This window comes from Marmota monax, unplaced genomic scaffold (genome assembly GCF_021218885.2).
Source record: "Marmota monax isolate L192 unplaced genomic scaffold, Marmota_monax_Labrador192_F-V1.1 WCK01_AAM20220418_F8-fsc00012, whole genome shotgun sequence".
NCBI classification, from domain to species: Eukaryota; Metazoa; Chordata; class Mammalia; order Rodentia; family Sciuridae; genus Marmota; species Marmota monax.
In genome coordinates this window covers 19,200,872-19,227,804 of record NW_026695227.1, presented here as the reverse complement: position 1 = coordinate 19,227,804, position 26,933 = coordinate 19,200,872, and the positions used below count along the sequence as shown (strand labels likewise).

At 34.0% G+C, this 26,933-nt stretch overlaps 1 protein-coding gene across 10 annotated transcripts in view; it reads right to left on the bottom strand.

The window, feature by feature from the left end:
* Positions 1-2,866: 2,866 nt before the first annotated feature.
* Dnm1l (dynamin 1 like) overlaps positions 2,867-26,933 on the bottom strand; it is a 57,111-nt gene continuing 33,044 nt past the window's right edge. For 4 of the 10 annotated variants that reach the window (XM_058576433.1, XM_046435411.2, XM_058576431.1 and 1 more), the window contains 13 exons: positions 25,086-25,217; positions 23,251-23,457; positions 16,031-16,151; positions 15,385-15,540; positions 15,091-15,180; positions 12,414-12,506; positions 8,320-8,376; positions 7,607-7,684; positions 7,267-7,299; positions 5,219-5,395; positions 4,994-5,103; positions 3,396-3,555; positions 2,867-3,121 (listed from right to left, as the gene is read on the bottom strand). In XM_058576433.1, coding sequence (XP_058432416.1) covers positions 3,065-3,121; positions 3,396-3,555; positions 4,994-5,103; positions 5,219-5,395; positions 7,267-7,299; positions 7,607-7,684; positions 8,320-8,376; positions 12,414-12,506; positions 15,091-15,180; positions 15,385-15,540; positions 16,031-16,151; positions 23,251-23,457; positions 25,086-25,217 — 1,471 coding nt within the window. In that variant the 3' untranslated portion in view covers positions 2,867-3,064. The remainder of the gene's footprint in view (positions 3,122-3,395; positions 3,556-4,993; positions 5,104-5,218; positions 5,396-7,266; positions 7,300-7,606; positions 7,685-8,319; positions 8,377-12,413; positions 12,507-15,090; positions 15,181-15,384; positions 15,541-16,030; positions 16,152-23,250; positions 23,458-25,085; positions 25,218-26,933) is intronic. The other 6 variants (XM_058576428.1, XM_046435412.2, XM_058576429.1 and 3 more) reach the window with 3 other exon arrangements.

Sequence of the window (26,933 nt, the reverse complement as noted above, 5' to 3'; positions counted from 1 at the left end):
GCTCGGGAGGCAGAGGCAGGAGATTGAGAGTTCAAACCCAGCCTCAGCAAATTAGCAAGGCCCTAAGCAACTCAGTGAGAACCTGTGTCTAAATAAAACACAAAAAAGGGCTGGGGATGTTGCTCAGTGATTAAGTGCCCCTGAGTTCAATCCCTGGTACCAAAGAAAAAAAAAAGAGTGAACAAAAGAATTGTGATACTTTTATGTCAGGAACTGAGCACTGATCCCATTAGTATTACATAGTTGTTATAAAACTAGCAGTATCTCTGGTGTCCTTTTAGAAATGGAAAACCTATTGGAAACATAATTTTCTGGCTTTTTTGTTAAGAAGCAGAGTTCTCCTTAGAAAAAGAGAAATGTTAAATGAGGCCATAGCTAACATTATAAATTACTTACAAGTTCTTCTCAAAAAAAAAAAAAAAAAAAAACCACAAAAATCAATACATGACTTTCCATAAAGTTTCTATTTCAGTGTTCCAGTCCCTTGCTTATGGTTTCAGTATTATTTATTCACAGCCTTCTTTCTTTTGTCAGTGGATTCCTAAGGGTAGCATTTCTTTTTTTTTTTTTTTTTTCTTTTTTGTACCAGGGATTGAACCCAAGGATGCTTAACCACCCAGCCACATCTCCAACCCTTTTTTACATTTTTTAGAGACAGAGTCTCCCTGAGTTGTTTAGGGCCTTGCCACATGGCTGCAGCTGGGTTTGAATTTGGCGATCCTCCTGCCACAGCCTCCTGTGTCTCCAGTTAGTTTCATCTGTTCCCAGGTAGATTATAACTTAAGTAAACAGAAATCTTATAAAACCAAGCAAGTAAAATAATGTAAATATTTCACCAAAAATGTAATCATGTGAGAACATCAAGATATCCAGGTAAGGGAAATTTTCAGGTCAAACTTGGATTTGGAAATTTGGAATCCGGACTGAGTTCAGCTCTGCATACATTAGACATATTAATTCTCCAGAACTGTTTCCACATCTGAAAAATCATTTCTACGAGGATCAAGGGAAACACACAAAATGATCAGAATTCTGAAAACCTTACATGCCACAAAGCTTGGCTTTCGTGTTCAGATTCCAGCTATCCACTACCTGGATTACTTGGTGCACAAATGCAGAAATGGAGATATAACAGTGATTGTGAGAGACTAATAGGAAAGTCATAAAACCTTAATTACAATGTAAGTTGTACTGTTGGGTTCTAAAGTAGATTTAGATGTTAAAAAGCTATAGTTAAACCTGTCTCTGAGACAAATTAGAAAGAATTCATTTATTGACAAACTTTTTAAATATCATTTCATACCAGCAATTTTATTTACACAGCAAAAACATACAGGTATCATTTATAAATATGCCAGAGATCATCTCCACACTTCAGAAACCTCTCTCAGTTTAAGGGCCAACAAAGGAAGACTTGCTTCTTTCCAAAAGTTTCTTGCCTCTTTTTTTCTTTATACAAAATGTGTAGTACTAGCAAGTGCATTACCATAGCATGTTTTTAAAGCTAACATTTTCAGTTTAAAATCTGTGCTGGAGAAAGGTGCATTGTAATTGTTTTCCCTTACAAATTCAAAGGCTACAATGATAGTCATCTGATCTCTCTGGAAAAAAAAAAAATCATGGGTGGCTATAATTTCAAAACTGATGTTCAATGGTGACAAGAGTGATTTTGTTTTTGAATGTGCTAACATTTTGGGAGCATGCATCCACTGTCAAGCTGGTACTGTAAACAGATTCAAAGTAGTACCATATTTCAGACTGATTTTAATTGTTTTATATGTGTATGGGATCCATCAGTTGCAAGCCTGTTGTTTCTCAGTAAATGGGTACCATAAGTTAACATACCATATCTTTCCTGCCAATAATCCTTCACAAATATTTGGTCATAACCCGAAAAGAAAGTTTAATATTTGCAATATAACTTTTATTGACTGTGTAATCTGTTAGAGATGGAGTAGACATTTCTACATATCTTGAAGGTTTTAATGTTGTAGCTCATGCCAAGAATCACCTGGCCAACTTTCACCAAGTTGTAAACCTCACTCTCACCCCCTGAATGCAATTTAATATCCAATATTCCTTTAGAAGTAGGTGTGTCTAGATGTTTTTCTTTAACAAAGTTCCGTCAGATTTACATATCACTATTCTAATATATTTTGTTGGTATGGAGCAAAAGTACCTATTACCAACAAATTGAAGTGGGACTTAAAAATCAGTCTATTTTTAGTGAATTTTGAATCCTGATGTCAATGTCCCATTTAAAAGATATATCTAAATTACTATTACTATATTTGCAAACTAAGGGTAATTTTATTGTCATTGGCTCTTCTGAAACTTTAAGGAACTGGCCATCATTACTGAGTCTATGAAGTAATTTAAGTCTGCATGGTTTCAATGCAGAGAAGTAGTTTTCAGGTCTAAGTTTAATGTTTAATGCACTGGACAATGTGGACCCAGAAGAGGAAGGGCTATGTGACTGCACAGTATGTACCCTGCATCTTTATCAGTATTCCAGATCCTCTTATGCATTCAGCTTTCTTATTAACAACAAAGGCTGCATAGATTTTTTTAAAACTAAATTGAAGGACAGGTGGAATACAGTGAGGAACTTGCCAACCCACATCTTTCAAAGCCAGGTCAGTTTATACAGTGCATGCATTATAAGTCTCACGAAATGTCTTCTGCTTTCTTCTTGAAGAACTATTGCAGCAGCTTTAAGACTACTAACAGAGACTACACGGGTCATCTTTATCCACAGACAAACTGCTTTGTACAACTAGAACACCAACAGTTAGTTCAAATGAAACTGTTGAGAGAGGGAGGGAGATGTATATGTGTGTGTGTATATATACATATATTGTGAAACTTTAGAAACAGCCATTTATTATTTGGATTAAATGTGATTTGTTCGGAGATGCACAGTATACTTTTCAGTGTATAGCCAATCTTCACATGAGCAGATTCATACCATTGCAATACACAGGAGTTCATAAATAAAATTCTACTCAAGTAGGCAGTAACTAGCAGGTTTTGAGTCAACAGTCTCAGTGTTACATAGTTCTCTTCACCAGAGATGAGTCTCTCGGATTTCAGCAATAATTTGACTGGCTCCTTGTAATGCCTGCATTAAAAGAAATAAAAACTTTTAAATGCTTATTGAATTTACATTAATATTTAGATGTTAATCTGAACTTTGTACAGAAACTGCTCCACTTTTTATGTAGATTTTTACTAATACCTCTTCTGGAATTTGAATCTATTTAAGGACCACCAACAAAAAACCCAGTTATAATATAAAACTATATATCTAAGGATCAGAATGTATTTTATACTATATGAATGAGTATATCTACAATCTAAGTAAAAAAAAAAATGAAAAAACTTGAAATACCTACTTTTAGCATATCAGCTGCTTCTTTCCTACGCTGTGCCATGTCCTCAGATTCAGTCAGAAGATCATCCAATAAAGATGATTTATACAGTTGTCCTACTAACTCACTCTGAAGAGTATCTTTCACATGATTAACCAAAAAATGCATTACTGCTTTTGGCACACTGCAAAACAAAACCACATTATGAACTCTGGGTAAAAATTCTACTTCTAAAAACTTTGACTTAGATTCTGGCCTCAGAATATTTCCTTAATGCATAATTACCCTTAAAATTTTTGCATAATTATAATCAAACATAAGAACAGACATAATTCTTGGTATTTTATGTTTTTTCATCTGTCATTATTCACAATATCTAAAAAGTGTGAAAAACTCATATCTCAAACTGATGGATGGAAACATAAAATATGGTATCTCCATATAACCTAGTATTAATCAGCCATAAAAAGGAATTAAGTATTGATTCATGATACACTGTAGAAGAACCTTAAAACATGTGATAAGTGAAAAGAGACCAGACACAAAAGACCACATATATGAAATGTCTAGAATAGACAAATCCATAGAGATGTTAAGTCAGTGGTTTGGGGGTGAGAAGTCACTGCTATTAGGTACAGGATTTCTTTATGGGTTAATGAAAATGTTATAGAATTAGTGGTTAGCATCATATACCTTTCTGAATATGTTAAAAATCACTGTAAAGTACACTTAAACAGTCAATTTTATGGTATTTAAATTCTTAAAAATAACAAAGACCTCTGTAGAAGATAAGGACAATCAGAGAAACAAAAGTAGGGCCTTTTTGGAATTTTGTTCAATCTACAATGTAAAATAATTATTTCTACCACAAGCTATAAGTTAAAAGATTCTATAGGTGAAAAGATAACTGATTTTACAGATAAAATCATTACTTTCGATTTTGAATTACCAGGTTATTTGGCTTTTTATTCCTCTGTACAGATTTCTCTTACCTCCTACAGATTCCCACAAATTACATACAGAATATTTTCTAATAGACAAATGATTTTCCTCTCTCTATTACTGCATGAAACAACATCACATGCAACACCAAAGAAACAACATTAGGCAGTGAACACAAGAAAAAGCATTCTGAATTAGAATGAAAAAATATATTTCCCAAAGAGGTTTGTTTTGGTATTTCAGAGAATCAAATCAAATAATTAATGAAGCTACAACATTAAATTTAGGAAAAAAACTTTTAAAATAACAATGTGGCAATGAATGCCACAAAAGAATATCTATTAATAGCGTTTTCTGATAACATCAGGTCAGTCTATGTTAGACTATCTAAATCTTGCTGCAATAGTTACTCAATGTCTATCAGAGAATCCATTTGACTTAGGATAAAAAGCTAACCTAGGGCTCGGGTTATAGCTCAGTGGTTATAGCTTGCTTAGCATGTGTGAGGCACTGGGTTTGATTCTAAGCACCACATACAAATAAATAAGGGTCCATCAACAATTTTAAAATATTTTTTAAAAAGCTAACTTAAAATTTTTAAAATACATATATTTTCAAAACAGGTGATGAACTCATTCAGTGGTATTACAGTCTGTAATTTATATTAAGTAAACACTAACCTGTCTTGAATATTCTTTCTGACAATAAGAAAATATGATTTGATGAGTCGTTCAATAACTTCACAGTCTCGCTGTTCACGGGCAGATAGTTTTCGTGCAACAGGAACCGGCTAAATGGGGTAAGGGGGAAATATTACTAAAAAGTTTTGAGACTTACTACTTCCTTTTATCTTTGGAGTGTCTGCCTACTAATTTGGTCACCTAAACCAAATTCTCATGGCTTACCACATCCAGCAGATTGACAGCATGGCCTTTTTGTGGACTGGCTGGCATAATTGGAATTGGTTTTGATTTTTCTTCAGCTAATAACTCTTCTGCTTTTGAAGTTTTCAACATTCCTCGCCAGTTGCCTGTTGTTGGTTCTTGAGCACCATCTCCGACCCCACCACTTCCAGGTGCAGCCTGAAAAAACATGTTCCAAAACCTATACCAACTATATCATATTTGACATTAACAAAGTCTACTTTCTTTGATAGTAGTCAAGAACACATATCCAGCATCCATCTGGAAAACTCCAGATAAAGAGAGTCAGAGAGAGATGATGGGTAGCATATAACTAGAAACCTGAGCTACTGAATAAGAGAACAGAATAACAAGTTCTGTTTTAAACTTGTTTTCAAAGCCTTGACCAATTTAGGACCTATTTAGTTCCCTTTTTCTTCTTTATCATTTGCTGTCTTTTCAAAAATTTCCTTCTCCCACCCCTCTAATACTAGACTGTGGAAAAAGTATATGCTGCCCTTAAAAAATAAAACTACTTATTAAAAGCATATACAGAAAACAGAAGTGCTACCGTGTGTTATCTCTTCGAAGTCATCTTAAAACACTGTCAATCTATGACCTCACCTAAAGCTCTACGAACTGATGTCTCCAAACTTGAAGAGTTTATAATTTCTCAAAATTGGTTTACATTCCTAATAGTCACCCAAAACACCACGAGGTAAAAGTAGAAATTCTTTATCTTAGGTTGATAGTCACTTCAAGCTGCCTAAATTGTGGAATAACTGAAACACTGTAAGCTCCCTCAACATCTACCCTCCTGAGAAAAGATCCCCTGAAAGAAATCTACTGCTCTTATTAAATACAGCTGCTTCTGCAACATTGTAGCCTGGGAAAAATGACTTAATGAAAAAAGCATGAGTCATCAGCATTTCAGAGATTTTTTTAAAATACTAAGATATTAGGATTTAAAAGTTGATTATATAAATTTAGCAGCAGAGTGTTATGGTAGTTACAAAAACGGCAGTTTGAAGTACTGTTCTAAATTAACACTGGCCAAAATCTGTCTCTAGTATGTTAAAGTGAGTTCTTTCTTTCTTTCTTTCTTCTTTTTTTAGATGTTAATGGATCTTTATTTTATTCATTTATTTATATGTGGTGCTGAGAAACCCAGTGCCTCACACATTCTGGGCAAGCACTCTACCACTGAGCCACAACCCCAGCCCATAAAGTGAGTTATTTCTAAGTGAGGGCTTAAGTTATACAAATTTTAATTACACATACAATTGTAAAATGAGTAATTATATTTTAGTGCTTGCTAAAGAAACAAGAATGATAAGTCAAATGAAATTATAAGGAAAATGAGCACATTCCATGAATGCAGTGGCATGAATGAAATAAAACTTGTGCAATAATTTCAATGATCTGTTAATATTAACACAGTGGCTGAGAGAACTTTAAATCTGGCTAGTAAGTAAGGAAGGGAACTAAAAAGCAGAAAAACCAGAAATAGGAATGGTTCTGAATAATTTACATGTTATCTAATTTTCCACTAAAATGGTTATCAAGGATTAACAGTAAGTAGTCTCAAACTCTCACAGTCCTCATTTGTTTTAAATTTGCTTAAGCTGTCGAAGCACATCTTTATAAGCTATATATTTTGAGTAAAAAGAACACACAATTGGGAAGCATGAGCAGCATTAGAGGAGATTATCCATTAGTCTTGAACAGATCTCAGAACCTTTTAAAGAGGAAATGTTCTAAAGTACAATTTCCATCTCTGAAATCTTAATTCCCTGCCATCAAAATGCAAAATTTAAAACTAGTCTTGAAAGTAACAGAAAACAGTAGGAAAGCCTATTATTAATTTTAAAACAATGTTAGAACTGGACTCATGCCATCTTATAAGGGTTAGATAAAAGGACCGTTAGGAACATAACACAGACAACAAGAAATAGATGGCACTATACAAACAGGTTCCTCAGTGGTTTTGAAGACAGTGTTCAGTGAAAACCAAAAATATCAACATTTCCATTCTGAAGCAAAAGACTCACATTTTTAGTTTCTCTTCTGCTGTCCTGAATTAACTGTTAAAAGATATGTTAAAACATGCAATTTAACAAGCAATATTTAGATATCAATGGCTTGAAATTCAAAAAATGAAGGATAATTTCCTCTTTAAATTACTTTTTCTGTGTACATCTATACTGCAAGCAAAAGCACCAATATCTTAAAGTATGCATTGTTATATAATTTTAAAATTTCAATTATACTAAAATGATCTGACCTTAGCATAATATCCCATATCAGTATTCTTTCAGTGTATTGTTTCCAGAAGATTATGTTGCACGAAACAACTAGGCATGCAGGCTTAGATTAAGAATCACAACAGACCTTGCCATCAGCCTCAGCAGAAGCAGCAGGGGAGGGCTCCTGGGAGGCAGGTGCCAAAGCACTTGGAACTTTAGAAGACTAAAGGCAAAAAATGCAGGGAAAAAAATCAAGGATGCCAAAAATGCATTCAGAAACTTTCTATAAATGTGAAAAATGTTTCCCCTCTGTAACAAAATAGTAAGATAACATGAAAAACAAAGTAATTGTGGGACATAAAATTGTTTATTCTGCCTTATTTCCTATAATTGTCATCTTTGTTGAGAGTTTTTTTTTCAGATGAATATCAATACCTAAGAAAAATCCAAATCCAATTCATTTTTATTTTTAGCATTTAATAAGGTAACAGATTTCCATACATACTTTAATTTATCATCTCTATGGTTATTCCTGGTAATTAAAACCTGTTAATGTGCATATTGTCTTCCCACTCCAAGGAAACCTTATTGTAATACAATCATTGACTGAATTAATTTTTAAAAAGTCTTGACACTTAAAAGCCACCTTTAAATATTTATTCCAATGCATCCTAAATGCCATTACCTTTAGATTACTCAAAGCCTATTTTAAACTTGCATACCTTTATTCAAACAATTAAATAGTTCCAATGGAGTATTAGAGAAAAAAAATTACTTCTAGAACTGAGTAATACTCTGAGGCTTACCCATCCGTCTTTAGGAATTAAGAATATGCTTTAAAAATACTGGGTTTTTTACCTTGTCTCGTGATACAGCTGAAGGTAATTCTCTTGCTAGCCTGTTTCTCCTTTGTTCCTATAAAGTGCAACCAAGCAAATCAAACGTGATTATCAGAGTACTGAGATTTACGACTACTAAAAAATATTCATCTTAGTTGAAAAGTGTGGCATAACTTATAGATATATCCTCTCACTGTTAGGACTCATCCCATAATTACATTTTAAAACAAATAAATTATTTAACCCAGTGCTTCTCTCAATCATTTTTTTTCTGCCCCAGCACACCTGAGGGATACAATACATCAGTAACAGTGGCTCCCTATACCAGGATTCTCTAATAGGAGCAAAGGACCAAAATGTTCTTCCCTTTCCCACTAAAAAACACTGATTTATAATGTTCCCACATAAGTGTGGAACAAAAGCCTTCAGCATATCATGTAGAATTCAAAGTGCACAGATCACAGAAAACTTAAATCCTTTAAAAGTCACTCTAACCTGCACACCTTTGCATTAAATTTAGACAACTCCCACACAACAAAACTGTTACTTTGTCACTTGAAAAAGTATCTGTGGTTGGGCTGAGGATGTGGCTCAAGTGGTAACTCGCTCACCTGGCATGCACTGGGCACTGGGTTCGATCCTCAGCACCACATAAAAATAAAATAAAGATGTTGTGTCCACCGAAAACTGAAAAATAAATATTTAAAAAATCTCTCTCTCTCTCTCTCTCTCTCTCTCTCTCTTAAAAAAAAAGAAAGAAAGAAAGGAAAAGTAGCTGTGGTTGAGGTTATTCTTTAAAATAGTCTGTTAATTCTAAACTGTATCCAGGAAATAATGTTTATAACAGAACTTTCTGTAACTTCACTAATTTAACACACTGATCACTGCTCACTGTTCTAATTTGCTCTAATTTGTCTAACTATGGAACAAAGCTATAAAAATTATGTTAAATTCAAATCAATATGTACTGAGCATCTGCTGTGTCCAAATATCATAACAGGTGCAAGATCATGTATATATGTAGATGATAAACAGCTCTCTCACAGGCATCTTCAAATACAGTAGAAAAGCAGTTAGGCTAAATAAAAATTTGACCCACTTTAATTTTTTCATGGGAAATTAACAATTATAAAATACCAGAATTAAACAGATTCTAACAATCTGTATGTGAGAATAAACTACAGAGTTAATAAAAAGTTAACATGTTAAAATGTACATTGTGAGAGGGATATAAAGGAAAAGCTGGAGAATGAGAATTTTCACCCTAGCCAGAATTTTCACCTTAGCTCTGGCCCCTGGCAGACCTGGCTTACTTGCTTTATTAACTGGACAGGTTACCAACTCTAGTAAGCCTCAATTTCCTAATCTAACAACAACACTATCTACCCTCAGAGGGTTACTATAAAGATTACAGGTATATCCACTTAAAGTTGTAGTATTTCTAGTATCTACTTAAAGTTCCTTGGTAGTCATTAAAACCAGAGGCATATTCGTTTGTAGAAAAATACTGATCTGAAACTATGTTATATGACCTTATCAGTATAACAAAACTGTTCCAGATAAAGTTTTCCAAGAAAAGTTGATTTCAATGTTACAGGAACTAAATCCTTAAACTAAGAAAGAGTACATGTGCCAATTTTTAAAACTGCTATCTACTTTCTTTTTTTCCCTTGTTATTGGAGCATTATAATTATACATAACAGTGGTATTGGTTATAGTATAGTCATATATGCACACAATAAAACAGTATACTTTGATCAGTTTCATCCCCAATACCTCTTGTTTCCCTCTCCTCCCTCTTCCTGATCCCCTTCTTCTATTCTACTGATCTCCTTTCTGTATTTTTTTTTAATTTGTTCTAATTAGTCATACATGACAGTAGAATGCACAGAATGCATTTTGACACATTGTCCACAAAAGGAGCACAACTTCTCATTCCTCTGGCTGCACATGATGCAGTCACACCAGTAGTGTAATCATATATAGTGTAATAATGTCTGTCTCATTCTTCCATCCTTCCCATTCCCACAATCCTAACCCTCCCCTCACTCCCTCTAGTCTACTTTCTGAGTGAGAATCTTACAGTAGGCACTTTGGAATTTTTTTGATAATAAAAAAAAAACTACAGCTCTAGTAGGTAAAAAATAGTTCAAAATACCTATTAAAGAGAAGGTGCTTGTTTCCTATAACAGAGCTCAGCAAAATAAATACTGAAGGAATAGTTGTTCTTAATTATGAGCCTCAGGTTCCTCATCTGTCTTTTTTGTTTTATTTGTTTTAATTAGTTATTATACATGACAGTAAAATGCACTTTGATACATCATATATTATGGAGTATAATTTCTCATTCTTCTGGTTCTACATGATGTAGAATACCACCAGTTGAATAGTTACATATACGTACATAGGGTAATAATGTCTGATTCATTCTACTATCCTCCCTACCTTCATACCCCCTCCCCTCCATCACTCCCCTCTCCCTAATCTAAAATAACTCTATTCTTTCTTCCCTAGCCACCGCCCATCGTGAATTAGCATCTGCATATCATAGAAAACATTCAGCTTTTAGTTTTTTTGGATTGGCTTCTTTCGATTAGCATGATACTCTCCAGCTCCATCCATTTACTGGCAAATGCCATAATTTCATTTTTCTTTAAGGCTGAGTAATACTCCATACACACACACACACACACACACACACATACATGTATATGTGTATATATTTTTTTTCCATCTGTTGAAGGGCACTTAGGTTGGTTCCATAGTTTAGCTATTGTGAATTGAGCTGCTATAAACATTGATGAAGCTGTGTCACCATAATATGTTGATTTTAAGTTCTTTGGGTATAAAACGAAGAGTGGGATAGCTGGGTCAAACAGTGGTTCCATTCCAAGTTTTCTGAGGAATTTCCATACTGCTTTCCATAATGATTGCACCAATTAGCATTCCCACCAATAAATATATGAGTGTACTTTATTCCCCACATCCTCAATATCATTCTTCTATACTTACCCCTACATCCCCTCCCCTCCCTTCTCCCCTCTACCCAATCTAAAGTAACTCTTTGTATTTTTGATAACTGTCATTCTGACTGGAGTGAAATGAAATCTTAAGAGTAGTTTTGATTTGCATTTCTCTAATTGCTAAAAATATTGAACATTTTTTTGTATATTTGTTGATCAATTGTATTTCTTCTTCTGTCAAGTACCTGATCAGTTCCTTAGCCCATTTATTGATTGGGTTGTTTTTTTGGTGTTAAGTTTTTTTAATTCTTTCTATATCCTGGAGATTAATGCTCTATCTGAAGTGCATGTGATAAAGATTTTCTTCTGCTCTATAGGCTTTCTCTTCACATTATTGTCTCCTTTGCTAAGCAGCTTTTTAATTTGAATCCATCCCATTTATTGATTCCTCATCTGTTTTTAAGCAAAGAGCTGAAGATAACCCAGGGTCCTTTCCAGATCCCAAATTCCATGTTTATAATCTCTCTACCCATATGCAGAAGGGGAGGTATGATTTGAAGGGGACTCAATATTACCAGATTAGGGAGTAGCAGGATAATGTGTTCTTGGAGAAAAATGTCAGAAGAAAAAAAAAGTAAAAAACAGTTTGTGGATAAACTGCTGTAGCCATCAGTCTTGACTCTCAGATCTTATTCCAACTTGTTACATTAACTTCATATGGAAAGAAGGTCCTTGCATACACCTCAATAGTAGTAAAGAGTACTCTGCTTTTCTTGAAATACTTCCTTCACAGCTTTCAGAGCCAAATGAAAACAATTTTAAACATTCACTTTGTTTTATATACTTTAACCTGAATAAATTATAACACTTACTGAAATGAAGCCAGGCAGTCTTTTGACACTAAAACAATGTTTTTTGTTGTTTTTTTTTTTCCTAAGCAGAAAACAAGAATAATGCCTCCAAGGCATTATTTAATTCTGAGAAATTAAATTTAAGAAAACAATGTAATGACCTCAGGTGCATATTTGCTGGAATATAACAGACACTACTATGACATACCTGTTTTATAGTTAACCCATGTTAAGTTTTGATATAACTTAGTTATTAAAGATTTCTATCTCTGAAAAAAGACAATCTGAATTATATTTACCTCTATATTATTGTTCATTAGCCCACAAGCATCAGCAAAATCTGGATGTTTTGTGTTGATGTAAGCCAATTCAATTGCCACTAAGTTATGGACCTAGAAAATAAAATAAAATAGGCTATTATACAAAATTTTACTTTGAAAAATTTACATATGACTTATTATACAGACAATGATGAAAAAAGAAAGTCATGCCTAAATAATTACACTCCCACTGATAAATCGTATGCCAAATAATGTTACTCGCTGTACCTTTTAAATTTGCATTTCAGCATTGAAAATTGCATTTCTTTATGGCATTTCCTGATAAATGGATGGAACTGGAGACTATCATGTTAAGTGAAATAAGCCAATCCCAAAATACCAAAGGCTGAAACTTGTCTCTGATATGTGGGTGCTAACTCACAATGGATTGGGGGGAGTGGCTGTTTCACTGGATTCGACAAGGCTGAGTTGCGGGGGATAGGAAGATGGGAATGGGAAAGACAGTAGAATGAATCAGACATAACTTTTCTGTGCTCATATATGAATATGTGACCAGTGTAACTCCACCTTATGTACAACCACAAAAATGGGAAGTTATACTCCATTTATATAGGATATGTCAAAACACATTCTACTGTCATGTATAACTAAAAATAATTTTTAAAAAAGTTTTTTTAAGAAAATTGCAGGGCTGGGGATGTGGCTCAAGCGGTAGCACGCTCGACTGGCATGCGTGCGGCCCGGGTTCGATCGTCAGCACCACATACAAACAAAGATGTTGTGTCCGCCGAGAACTAAAAAAATAAATATTAAAAAATTCTCTCTCTATCTCACTCTCTCTTTAAAAAAAAAAAAAGAAAGAAAGAAAAGAAAATTGCAGCCAGGCTTGGTGGCTCCCACCTATGACCCCAGCGGCTCAAGAGGCTGAGAATCACAAGTTCAAAGGCAGCCTCAGCAAAAGTAAAGTGATAAGCAACTCAATGAAACCCTGTCTCTAAATCAAATACAAAACAGGGCTAGGGATGTGGCTCAGTGATCAAATACACCTGAGTTCAATCCCTGGTACCCCCTCCCCCCGGCAAAAAGAAAAGAAAATTGCATTTCTAAGGAAGAAAAATGACATTAAGCTAGCTTAGATGTATTTTACTATTAGAAAAAAAAAAAGTTATCTACCTGACATAAATCTAAGTTCCAAGCCTTTAATAGGCAACTTTGCTATTCAGACTTCAGATCATTCATTATTCCAGTCAAAGTTTTAGTTCAATAATAAGAAAACAGTTCATAACCAGGCATGGTAGCACATGCCTTTAATCCCACCAACTCAGGAGACTAAGGCAGGAGGATCATAAGTTTGAGGCCAGCCTAGGTAAGTTGGTGAGACTCTGTCTCAAAATGAAAAAACTTTTTTAAAGGTCTGAGGATATGGCTCAGTGGCAAAGTACCACTAGGTTCAACACCCAGTACCACAAAAAAAGCAAAACAAAAACACAGTGCATAATCATATGTAAGTTTTAAATTTTTAACTTTATTGAATAAAGAATATATTATTTATTTATTTGAATAAAGAATATATTTAGGTATTGACTAATTAGTTTTAATTATGAAACAGTGGTTCAAAATCTAATGAGACAGTAATCAAAAAATTGAAATTAATTTCTCCAGCCTTCTATAAAATTCCTGAGGCTTCTAAAGAGAATAAACTTAAATCTATTCCTCTATCTTTTGTATTATACTGTCCTGACAAATTTCATATATTAGAACAGCACTACAGGTACAGACTGTAAGAATCTATTCAAATGAAGTTCCAATGATTTGGGGTTATGTAGGTACAGAGTTTGAGATCAGATTAAGTTTGGTCTTAGATATTAATCTGACAGGGGTTTTTGTTGTTTTTTTTCTGGTGGTACTGGGGACTGAACTGAGGGGTACTCTACCACTTTTTATTTTCAGAAAGGGTCTCACTAAGTTGCTGACTCAAACTTGCAATCCTCCTGCCTCAGCTCCCAAGTCAGTCCTAATTACAGTTGTGCATCACTGTGCCTGGCCCTGACAGTAATTCTTGCTGGGTAATAACCAAGTAACAGAACTTATATTCTGTTTCCGAGGATGATTTTATCTCAATAAACCTCCACTAGGGCTCCAACCAAGGCCCCAAGTGCATTTTTAGAGAATGAAGACAAAATTCTTAATTAGAAGCTAAGGGCAATTTCAAATGCTTATTTCATACTTCTGTCAGCTTTTTTATTTTTCTGGTGGACAGATGCAACCCACAGAAGTATTTTAGGTCATCAGACAAGCAAACTGCAGAAGAGGCCCAATTACCCTGATGTACTTCAGAATTAAAATAGGAGCTTGCTATAAAGGTTCAGTTTATTGAGGCTGAAGATAGAACTAAAATCAGTAGTACCACGTAATAGAGCAAAGCTGTTCACAGCCCTCAACAATAACTCCATTCTCATGAAAACTTGTGGCTGCACAGGCTAGCAATGATTAAAATAGGAAGAAAAATGCACTTTGCACTAGAATTATTGAAAAATTTCCTTTCAAGTAAGACTGAAACTTAACTTTTTTTTTTGCTTCCCAACACACTGAGAAATATGCCTAAACTAACCATAATGCTATATATAAAAAGCAACCAGAGTAAAAGTTAACCCTTTACTAATAGTACTTACAATGACTTGTGACAATAACTCACCATTTCATTTGTAACAGGCAACCTTTTACGAAGAAGACAAGTCACTACTTCAACTATGGCATCATGAAGCTTAGGAAACCGTAGCAATTCCTATAAACCATGGAGAAATACAAATGTAACAGTCTACTTTGTTTAATGGAATAGTACTGAAATGCTGAATTTATTTTGGAAGTTATATTACAAATCACTTAAATAATTAAGAACTACAGATTAGAACTTTTATCCCATCATTTTCTCCCTCCCTATGAAACCACCACTACAAGTACTAAAACCCATTACATTCCTCTCAGTTACCTGTGTACTGTAATTGCTACAGTGCTGAATGATCCTTTGCATTTCCTCATGAACCAGTTCCACACAACGTAGGCTGGGCTCTTCTAAACGTTTGATTTGTCGTTTGACCAATAACTCAAATGAAACCTCGGGCACAAACAAAGCAGGACGAGGACCCTAGAAAAATAAACCTCAGAGCTCTTATTATCATTACATATAATTTCTTTTTTTTTTTAAAGAGAGAGAGAAAGAGAGAATTTTAATATTTATTTTTTAGTTTTCGGCAGACCCAACATCTTTGTATGTGGTGCTGAGGATCGAACCCGGGCTGCACGCATGCCAGGCGAGTGTGCTACCACTTGAGCCACATCCCCAGCCCATCATTACATATAATTTCAATTCTTTCCAAAGATTAAAATAGAAATCACATCTTTGTTATTTTTCATAGAAAGTGTTTCTTAGAGCACTTGCAGAGCATGCCTAAAGCCCTGGGTTCAATTCCCATCACTGCCCCCCCCCAAAAAAAATGCTTCTTAATTTCAAGTATGAAAGTAAAATAACAAACTGTTATTAAAAAATTAAATTAATTTAAAAATAGAATATATGGTTAACAATTGAAGCTTTAACTTGATTTTTTTTTAAAAGTCTGAAAGTTAAACATACTCACAGTAGCATTTCTAATGGCAGTCAAAATGTCAATAGTGTTAAGGCCACCTAAAGGATCAACAGATTCTAGGGTTCGACCAAAAGTCTCATGGAAAATATAACAAATTCTAGCACCACCGCATCTGAAACACAATGAATACATGGTTTCTTGCATTACTATAAGGGAAAGAAGCTGTAAGTTAGAAGTCTTTGTATAAGCTTGAAGCTTGTCTAATTGTCTGAGAAAGTCTAATAAATAATTACATATCAGTTATTTACATGTGTTCTAAATTCAGAATCATTATTTATTAAAATATTAGTTTCTCTAATTTTTTTTAAACAGGAGAAGCAGTCATTTCATGAATGGTATAAATATAGAAAATAACTGTTCTAAAACAAAACATAACTTAAAAATTGCTAAACAACCTTTCTCTGTCCTAATTTTCTTCAGCAAGCTTATGAGCTCCATAAAGATAGGAAACAGTGTTTTCTGTTGATTCTAAAGTAGAGGTCAGTAAAGTCTTTCCTTAAAGGGCCAGAGAGTAAAAATTTAGGCTTTTAGGGCATATAATCTGTTGCAACTACTCCACCCTACCATTATGTACAAAAGCAGCCATAGATATATAAACAAATGAGCATAGCTGTGTTCCAGTGCACACTGAAATTTAAATTTCATGTAATTTTCAGATGTCATGAAATACTCTGAATTATTTTTCACTTTTACATTTAAAATTTTACATTTATTGTGAAAAATCATTCTTAACTGGTGGACTGCTGTCTGCCTACTACTTTGGACAGATTAAATCTTTTGATTACTAAGAATCTTATATTTCCTATTTTGTTTAATGACTAGGAACTCTGGAATTACCTTTTGTGTTTTTATTCAAAGCCACTCAAACTCTACAAATACCTTTATAATACTTCCCCAAATCATCTCTTCCTCTCTGTTTTCACCATCATTATTCAATATTTTTAATAGTAATTCAGATTAGAGGTACTTATCTAACATCATGCTAACCAAAAAAAGCCAAGCACAAAAGGATACTATATGATTCTACTTACATGAAATGTCTAGAACAGGTAAATGCATAGAGACAGAAAGTAAATTCTCTAATTTAGCAGGGGAAAGGAAGGGGAGGAAAGTAAATAATTGCTTAATAGGTAGACAGTTTCTCTGAAGATAATTGGGGAAACAGATACCAGTGATGGTTAATATTACGAATGCAATTAATGCCACTGAACGTGCACTTAAAAATGGTTAAAGTTACTAGTAATTGGTCTCTGCTTCCAACATTCTTCTTCTTCAAATAATTTCCATAACGATCAAATTATCCTTCTAAAAGGGGTATTCTAAAATGTCCCCCAAAATGGAGCATCTACGTTCACCAAACAAACTCTTCTCCAGTTCAAGAGTCAAATAGACCCCAACACAATAATTTTGGGTGACTTTAACACACTTCTTTGACCACTGGATAGATCTTCCAAACAAAAGCTGAACAAATAAACTATAGAACTCGATAATACAATCAATAACTTGGACTTAACTGACATATATAGAGTATTTCATATAATGAATGAATACATTTTCTTCTCAGCAGCACATGGATCCTTCTCTAAAACAGACCATATACTATGCCACAAAGCAAATATAAAAAAGTAGAGATACTACCCTGCATTCTATCAGATAATAATGGAATGAAATTAGAAATCAATGGTAAAATAAGAAATAAAAGCTACTTCAACATCTGGAGACTAAATAATATGCTACTGAATGAACAAGGGTTTGCAAAAGACATCAAGAAGGAGATTAAAAAAAATTTTAGAGATTAATGAGAACACAGATACAACTTATAGAAATCTCTAGAACTCTATGAAGGCAGTTCTAAGAGGAAAGTTCATTGCATGAACTCATTCCTTAAAAGAAGAAAAATTCAACAAATAAATGATTTAACATTACATCTCAAAGCCCTAGAAAAAGAAGAACAAATCTATACCAAAAGCAGAAGACAGGAAATAATTAAAATCAGAGCTGAAAATCAATGAAATTCAAACAAAAGAAACAACTGAAAAAATTGACAGAACAAAAAGTTGGTTCTTTGAAAAAAATAAAATTGACAAACCTTCAGCCATGCTAACAAAGAGGAAAGAGAAAACGCAAGTTACTGATATACGGGATGAAAAAGGAAATATCATGACAGACACTACAGAAATACAGAAGATAATTAGAAATTATTTTGAAAACTTGTACTCCAATAAAATAGATAATATCAAAAGCATCAACAAATTTCTAGAGTCATATGATTTGCCCAAATTGAATCAGGATGATATACACATTTAAACAGATGAATTTCAAGCGACAAAATAGAAGACGCCATCAGAAGTCTACCAACCAAGAAAAGCCCAGGACTGGATGGACACACAACCGAGTCTACAAGACCTGTAAAGAAGAACTAATACCAATAATCTTCAGTTTATTTCAGGAAATAGAAAAAGAGGCAGTACTTCTGAACTCTAATTTTATGAGGCCAATATCATCCTGATTCCAAAACCAGGAAAAGACACATTAAAAAAAGAAAACTTCAGACCAATATCTCTAATGAACATAAATGCAAAAATTCTGGCAAATCTAATACAAAAACATATCAAAAAGGTAGTGCACCACGATCAAGAGGGATTCATCCCAAGAATACAAGGTTGGTTCAACATATGGAAATCAATAAATGTAATTCATCATATCAATAGACTTAAAGTTAAGAATCATATGATCATATCAATAGACATAGAAAAAGCATTTGACAAAATACAGCACACCTTGATATTCAAAACACTAGAAAAATTAGGAATAACAAGAACATATCTCAACATCATAAAAGCTATCTATGCTAAGCCCCAGGCCAACATCATTCTAAATGGAGAAAAACTGAAGGCATTCCCTCTAAAAACTGGAACAAGACAGGAATGTCCTCTTTCACCACTTCTATTTAACATAGTTCTTGAAACACTGGCCAGAGCAATCAGAGGAAAGAAATTAAAGGGATATACATAGGAAAATAAGAACTCAAATTAGCACTATTTGGTGATATGATTCTATACCTAGAAGACCCAAAAAGTTCCACCAGAAAACTTCTAGAATTAGTAAATGAATTCAACAATGTAGCAGGGTATAAAATCAACACCCATAAACCAAATGCATTTCTGTATATCAGTGACAAATTCTCAGAAAGGGAAACGAGGAAAACTATCCAATTTACAATAGCCTCGAAAAAAATAAAATACTTGGGAATCAACTTAACAAAAGAGGTGAAAGATCTGTATAATGAAAACTATAGAACCCTGAAGAGAGAAATCAAAGGAGACCTTAGAAGATGGAAAGATCTACTTGCTCTTGAATAGGCAGAATTAGTATTATCAAAATGACCATACTACCAAAATCACTATACAGATTTAATGCAATTCTGATCAAAATCCCAGTGACATTCCTAATAGAAATAGAATAAGCAATCATGAAATTCACCTGGAAAAATAAGAGACCTAGAAGAGCCAAAGCAATCCTCAGCAGGAAGAGTGAAGCAGGTGGCATCACTATAACAGACCTTAAACTATACTACAATAGTAATAAGAACAGCATGGTGGTGGCACCAAAACAGACTGGTAGACCAATGGTACAGAACAGAGGACACAGAGACTAACCCACAAAATTACAATTATCTTATATTAAGATGCCAAAAACATGCATTGGAGAAAAGATAGCCTCTTCAACAAACAGTGCTGGGAAAACTGGAAATCCATATGCAATAAAACAAAACTAAACCCCTATCTCTCACCATGCACAAAACTCAACTCAAAATGGATCAAGGACCTTGGAATAAAACCAGAGACCCTGTGTCTAATAGAAGAAAAAGTAGACCCTAATCTCCATAATGTGAGATTAGGCCCCAACAACCTTAATAAGATTATTATAGTGCAAGAATTAAAATCAAGAATCAATAAATGGGATGAACTCAAACTAAAAAGTTTCTTTTCAGCAAAAGAAACAATCAATGAGGTGAATAGAAAGCCTACATCTTGGGAGCAAATCTTTACCCCTCACACATCAGATAGAACATTAATCTCTAGTGTATATAAAGAACTCAAAAAGCACCAAAAAACTGAATAAAATAACACAATCAATAAATGGGCCAAGGACCTGAACAGACACTTCTCAGAAGACCATATATAATCAATCAGCAAATATATGAAAAAATGTTCATCATCGCTAGCAATTAGAGAAATACAAATCAACTCTAAGATTTCACCTCACTCCAGTCAAACAACAATAAGTGTTGGTGAGGATGTGGGGGGAAAGGCACACTCATACACTGCTGGTGGGACTGCAAATTGGTGCAGCCAATATGGAAAGCAGTATGGAGATTTCTTGGAAAACTGGGAATGGAACCACCATTGACCCAGCTATCCCTCTCCTTGGTCTATACCCAAATAACTTGAAAACAGCATACTACAGGGACACAGCCACATCAATTCACAATAGCTAAACTGTGGAACCAACCTAGATGCTCTCTTCAGTAGATGAATGGATAAAAAAAAAAAAAATGTGGCATATATACACAATGGTATATTACTCAGCAATAAAAGAATAAAATCATGGCATTTGCAGGTAACTGGATGGAGTTAGAGAAGATAATGCTAAGTTAGGCAATCCCAAAAAACCAAATGCCAAATGTTTTCTTTGATATAAGGAGGCTGGGGTAGGGAGGGGGGGCATGGGAGGAATAGACCAACTCTAGATAGGGCAGAGGGGTAGGAGGGGAAAGGAGGGGGCATGGGATTAGAAATAATGGTGGAATGTGATGGACATCATTATCCAAAGTACATGTATGAAGACATAAATTGGTGTGAATATACTTTGTATACAACCCGGGATATGAAAAATTTGTACTCTATATGTATAATGAATTGTAGTACATTCCGCTGTCATATATAAATTTAAAAATTAATAAAAATAAAATAAAATGAGTTACTCCTGCTGGGCAAAGCAGCATATGCCTATAACCCCAGGAACTCAGGGGGCTGAGACAGAAGGATCACAAGTTCAAAGCTAGCCTCAGTAAGTTAGCACGGCCTTAAGCAGTTGGGGCTGTGGTTCAGTGGTTGAGTGCCCCTGAGTTCAATCCCCTGTACCAAAAATAATAAAATGGGTTACTCCTCTGACCAAAAGTGTTTTATTTTTTTTTAAGTGAGAAATCATCTATATTCTGAGCAAGATATTCAGGACTTCTTACAGTCTTATTCCTGTATACCTTTCTTGCCTTATCTATCATGTCCCATTAGTGTACACGCCATTCTCCAAATGCATCTTGCACTATTTTGCTATTCCCAAGTCTAAAATGCCCTCCCAAATACCTCCCCAAGTTTTATTCAGAGCCCAACTCAGATGACTTATTAACCATGGGGCTCCCCCATCCCTGAAAGAAATGTAAATAGTCTCTCTTGAATGTCCCAAAGGTTTGAATAAGTAGACAAAGATAACTGATTCGTTAACACTTTACAAAACTGCCCTTATATATTACATGCACTTCTTTGGATATGTATTGTATTTAGCAATAAGAAACGTCTAAATAAAAATATACTTTTGCCACCTAATGAAGCCTTATATTACCTCTACCTACGTTACTCCTAAGACACCCATTAGAGCAATCTTTTATTTCTCTCAATACACCAGGCATATAATAGCCATCAAAAATTAGTCTGTTAAATACCCTATCTTTTTATGAAGGTAAGTCATCTGAAACACCACTTAGGCCCACCTAAGTCACACAAAAGTATTCAAAACTATGCACACACAGAAATGAGGTATATATAATTGGTGAAATCTGAATAAGCTCTGAATTGTTCTAGTGTTCATTTTCTTATTACTGTACTAATCTTATGTAACATGTCAGTATTGGGGAAGGAGTGGAAAAGGGTAAATAGGAACTCCCTGTATATTTCTCTGCAACTTCCCATGAGTCTATACTTATCCCAAAATAAAAAGTATTTTTTAATGTGGGAGGTGTTGAGTGGGGGGACAGACAAGGCAAAAAAAATGATAATAATAAGGTGTAGGAAAATCAAGATTTTTACATATGGCTAATACTAAAACAGTACAATATGCTAATAGTATATAATATGTAATAAATGAGTTTGAGCGTATTACATGCTTTAATTCTACTCCGAGGAATTTATCCTCAGGATTTATTTGGATACATGCCCCTAAGACTAAGTGTAGCCTGCCACACATCACTTACTCTTGTGTATACACTAGTCGCTCAGATTTTATTTTCTGAGATTTCAGTTCCATGTTCACCAACAATCCAAAAATATTAAACAGAAAATTCCAAAAACAAATGATACCTAAATTTTAAACTGTAAGCCATTCTAAATAGCATGATGAAATTTCATGCTGTCTCACTCTGTCCTACTTGGGATCTGAGTCATCTCTTTGTCAAGTATATCCTGCCCATCAGTTACCTGGTAGCCATCTCAGTCATTACTTAATGGTACTGTAATGCTTGTAAATAGGGTTTAGTACTATCTTCAGTTTCAGACATCCACTGGGGGTCTTAGAATGTATCCCCAAGAACAAGGCAACACTACTGTAATTATAAATAAACTATCCAATAGCAGAGAACTGGTTCAACAAATAAAGTATTAAAATACTATGCAAGTTTTCAGACTGAAAACTCATCCTATCCTATTAGAAAGCTGTACCATGTAGATTTAAAAGAAATTATCCCAAAGTAGCATGAATAGCATCTGATTTTTAAGTATGTGATACTCCATTTATGTAGCTTATAGATGGACAGAAGAATGTCTAGGTCAATGCCAAACTTAGCAGGAACTATCCCTGGTTGATAAAATTAAGGTAATTTTGTTTTTATGTTTTATTTTTACTTATCTGCATTTTCTAATTTCTCATGCTGTATTTTTAAAGAAACAGACATTTAAGGTAATCAATTTTTAAATGCTTATCAAATAAAATATTTCTTTTAAAGAAAACCTTAAATTTTTACTATGCCTTCTATAGTTTATAAAATATTTACCATACATACCAGTCATCATTCTATCATTTCTTGAAAAAAATGATATTCCTGTTTGTTTTATAGGTAATAAATCACAATGAAATAGTCTTAAAGTCAATTTAGCAAAAGATAAAGTGGTCTTGCAATTCAGGTAACCAAATTTATACAAAAATTTCTTACTTACAGCTCTGAAGTTTCGATATATTTTGCAGTTCCTTCAATAGTGTTACAATATTCTGTGGCAAATTTGGTAATAAGCTGAAGTAAAGTAGCACTTTTATCATCCACAGGTTCACCATAGCTATTTAGAAGAGACTGATATTGAGCAGCTAGAACATTTATTCTTGTTTTCAACTCTGGTAAGCAATCTCTGATGTGATGCATCAGTAACCTAACAAAGAATAGAAAGGCAGGATTTTAATGTAAAATTATGTGTTCTGACACTATTAAGAGTCAAAATTTTTAAAATGCAAACAACATGGAAAACTTGTCAAACAATATATTTTTACGGTTTGGTATTATGATATACACATTTCCTGACACTCAGTTCCTAAAAGCCTTGGAATCCAGAGTGTTAAGAGTGTCTTTTGTATATTAATGAGCTTACTTGTAGCTGGAAATCCCTAAAGAACTTCAGAATGGTGGCTGGTCACCAAAAAGAGCAGGCATAATGACATTTAGCCACAATCTCCAGCCTCCAAGGAGATTGAAGAATGAAGGCCGAGTTGATCATCAATGGCCAGTAATATAATCGATGTCATTGTAATGAAGTTGCAGTGAAAACTCAAAAAGACAGTGTTCATAAAGTTAAACACATGGAAGTTCCTGGAGGGTTCTATTCCCAGAGGAATCAAGGAAACTCTGTGCCCCTTTCTATATGTCTTGCCCTATTCCTCTCTTCCAAATGGCTGTTCATTTCTACCCTTTGTAATAACCTTTATAATAAAAGGGTAAAATGTTCCTGAATGTAACCTGCTCTAGCAAATTAAACCAAGAGGGGTTCCTGGGAACCTAGAATTACAGCCAGTCAGAAACACAGGCCTTAACCTCTGCTTGCAACTTGCATCTAAAGTGGAGAGGCAGACTTGTGAGAGTGAGCTCTCAACCTATCAGATTTCATGCTATCTCTAGATAAGTAGCATCAGAACTGAACTGAATGGAGATAGAGCAAACTACCAGAGAATTGCTTGCATGGTGTCTGGGGAGAAGTACATAAATCTTGTATCAGAAACATTCTCTGCTCTGTTGACTGAGAATAGGAAAAAACACTTTTGATTTCTCCCTTTATTACAAGAGCAGGAAATAAAGCAATCTTAAATTACAGGTAAACTACTTAGTCTAAAAAAACAATGACACAAACTGTTTTGGTCAATACTTTTGAAATCTGTCTTTGACCCATCAAATCGTGGCAATTATAAGAACTGAAAAACTGCAAATTAATTGAAATCACCATTTAGTCCAATTTTACATATATAATTTTGGTTTCATCAACTTAAGGATTTACAGAATGTAAATCTATCCTATTAAAATCTAAGTCCATCTGCCTTTAGTTTGGGGAACAAGACAAAAGTGAGAGAAATTAGAAAGTTCTTCTAGTTCCTACACCACTAGTGGGTATTCATAATTCAAAGTATAGAACTTACATTATTTCTACTATGAATATAGGAATAGAAGAAATTCTAAATTAAAAATAGATCATTTGAAAATTATAAATTTTAGTTCAGTTCCTGAAATCCAAAGTGGAAATGAAGTCATCTGCTATCTAGTTATAAACTCAAAACTAAATCAGCTGTCAAAAATTTCATAATTAAAACATTATAAAATTCTTTTAAGTATTGTAGACAATGGGATGCTTTAATGTTAAGCACCATAGTAAAGAGACATGTACTTCATCATTGCCTACTATAAAGTAACTGTATGGAACAGTAGTGAAAACATAAGGAACTAGTAAACAAGAACAGTCTCAGCTACCAGTCACCAAAACAAAAACATCTCATTTCCAAAAGGTAAAAATGTTACCTGTTTAGAGTCCTAGCAAGATACTTTGTTCCATTTCTATTGGCCAGAGATGGGTATTTCTTTTGAAGAAAAGCATATTCATCACGGATTGAATCAGTTACACTCTTCTTATTGTTAATATCTAGCTGGCTCCTACAGATAAAAAATAGAAAAACTGTCCAACTAAAATCAATTGTCATCCTCCCTCCCCTAAATGATGACATAGATGATGGGGATACTGATGATACCAGGTATTGTTCCCTAATAACTAACATGGGTTGTTTTATTTAATTCTCACAATAATTCTGATAGGTATTATTATACTATTTTATAGCAAGGAACTGAGGTTCCAAGAGATTAAATTACCCAAGGCCACACATTAAGTAGCACAGCCAATATATGAACTATGTGACTTACAAATAATGAAGGCCTGAATAGTGTAAGCTCATTATACCATTAACTGTACTCAAAAGCAATATTCTTTTTTTTTTTTTTAAGGAGGACAACACATTTAGTTTTATTTCAATCAAATCACAACCCTTTCTTTTCCAGCAGCTGCAAAGTTCATCCACAATTTTCTATTACAGAGTCACTTTAAAAAGGTTTCCTATGATAATAAAGCAAGCCTCTTTTTTTCAGAGAAACAGCCCCAAATTCTTCCTCAGAAATAAAAACTCAATTCCAGTAAATGGTAAATACATGAAGTTACATTAAACCAGACACTTCAAAGGACACCCAAGAAGTCTTCCAACCATTTATTACAAAGAATATAGACTTTTTTAAAAATCCCCACTGTCATGAAAAGCAGTATTCTTAAGTAACAATTATACATGGGTGCAAAAATATGTGTACCTTAATCAACTATATTTCATCCATTAACAGGCTAATGCTTTCTACCAAAAATAATTAAGATGAAGAGCAATTATCTACAAATACAGAAAACAGCATTATAATACCTAGTTGCAAGAAACAGGAGATAGCTGGAAGAGGAAGAAAAACAAAATGGGAGGAGGGGTGAGATGAAAGGACATATGAAGAGAAACAGACAATTGGAATGGCCCTTAGATACCACTTAGTAAAACATTCTTGTTTTTAAAAGGATTGAGACCCAAAGATGTTAAGCGTCATTTATTGTATCTAGTCTGTGTGAGAACTATGACTATGACTATAACCCAGGTCTCAAGATAATTTCAGTGTTTCCTACCATATAAGAGCTTCAGACTAAAAGAGACCATCATTTAAACCTAGCCTTTTTACTAGTCATGAGACTCTTGTAAATGTATAACCTGAGTTTTCAGTTATAAAATAGAACCAACACCTGCCTCACAGGATGTTGTGACAGTTCCAAGAGAAACCATTTGCAAACTGCTCACAGTAGTGTCTAAAACATAAATAGACAATAATATTTTCTTTTTCACAATTTTTAATACCAGCAATTTCTAATTAGGAGACCTTTAATAAAATTTCTCCAAGTCACATCTTGGCAATTACACAGCACCACTAATGGTAGGATTAAACCAAGCTATTTAAAGTCATACCACATTAAACTTTCTTTATTGAGTACAGATTAGCTAACTCTTCTTTTTCCCTAACCTCATGCTCCTCTCAAATGTAGCTTAAATGATAGACAAGAATTCTTAAGTCTACTTATTATCATTCATATGTAACACTGCTTACTTCAAAAACATTTTCATTAGAAATGTCTATGAGAGGCTTTAGTAAATCTCTTTTTGTATCTTTAGGCAATGAATTCTTTAGTAATACCAACGTTATAGTAAAACAAGGGAAAAGGGTAGTATCACATTTTAGACTGATTTTAGAATCTTGGACTTGTGGGCTGGGAACGTGGCTCAAGTGGTAGTGTGCTCG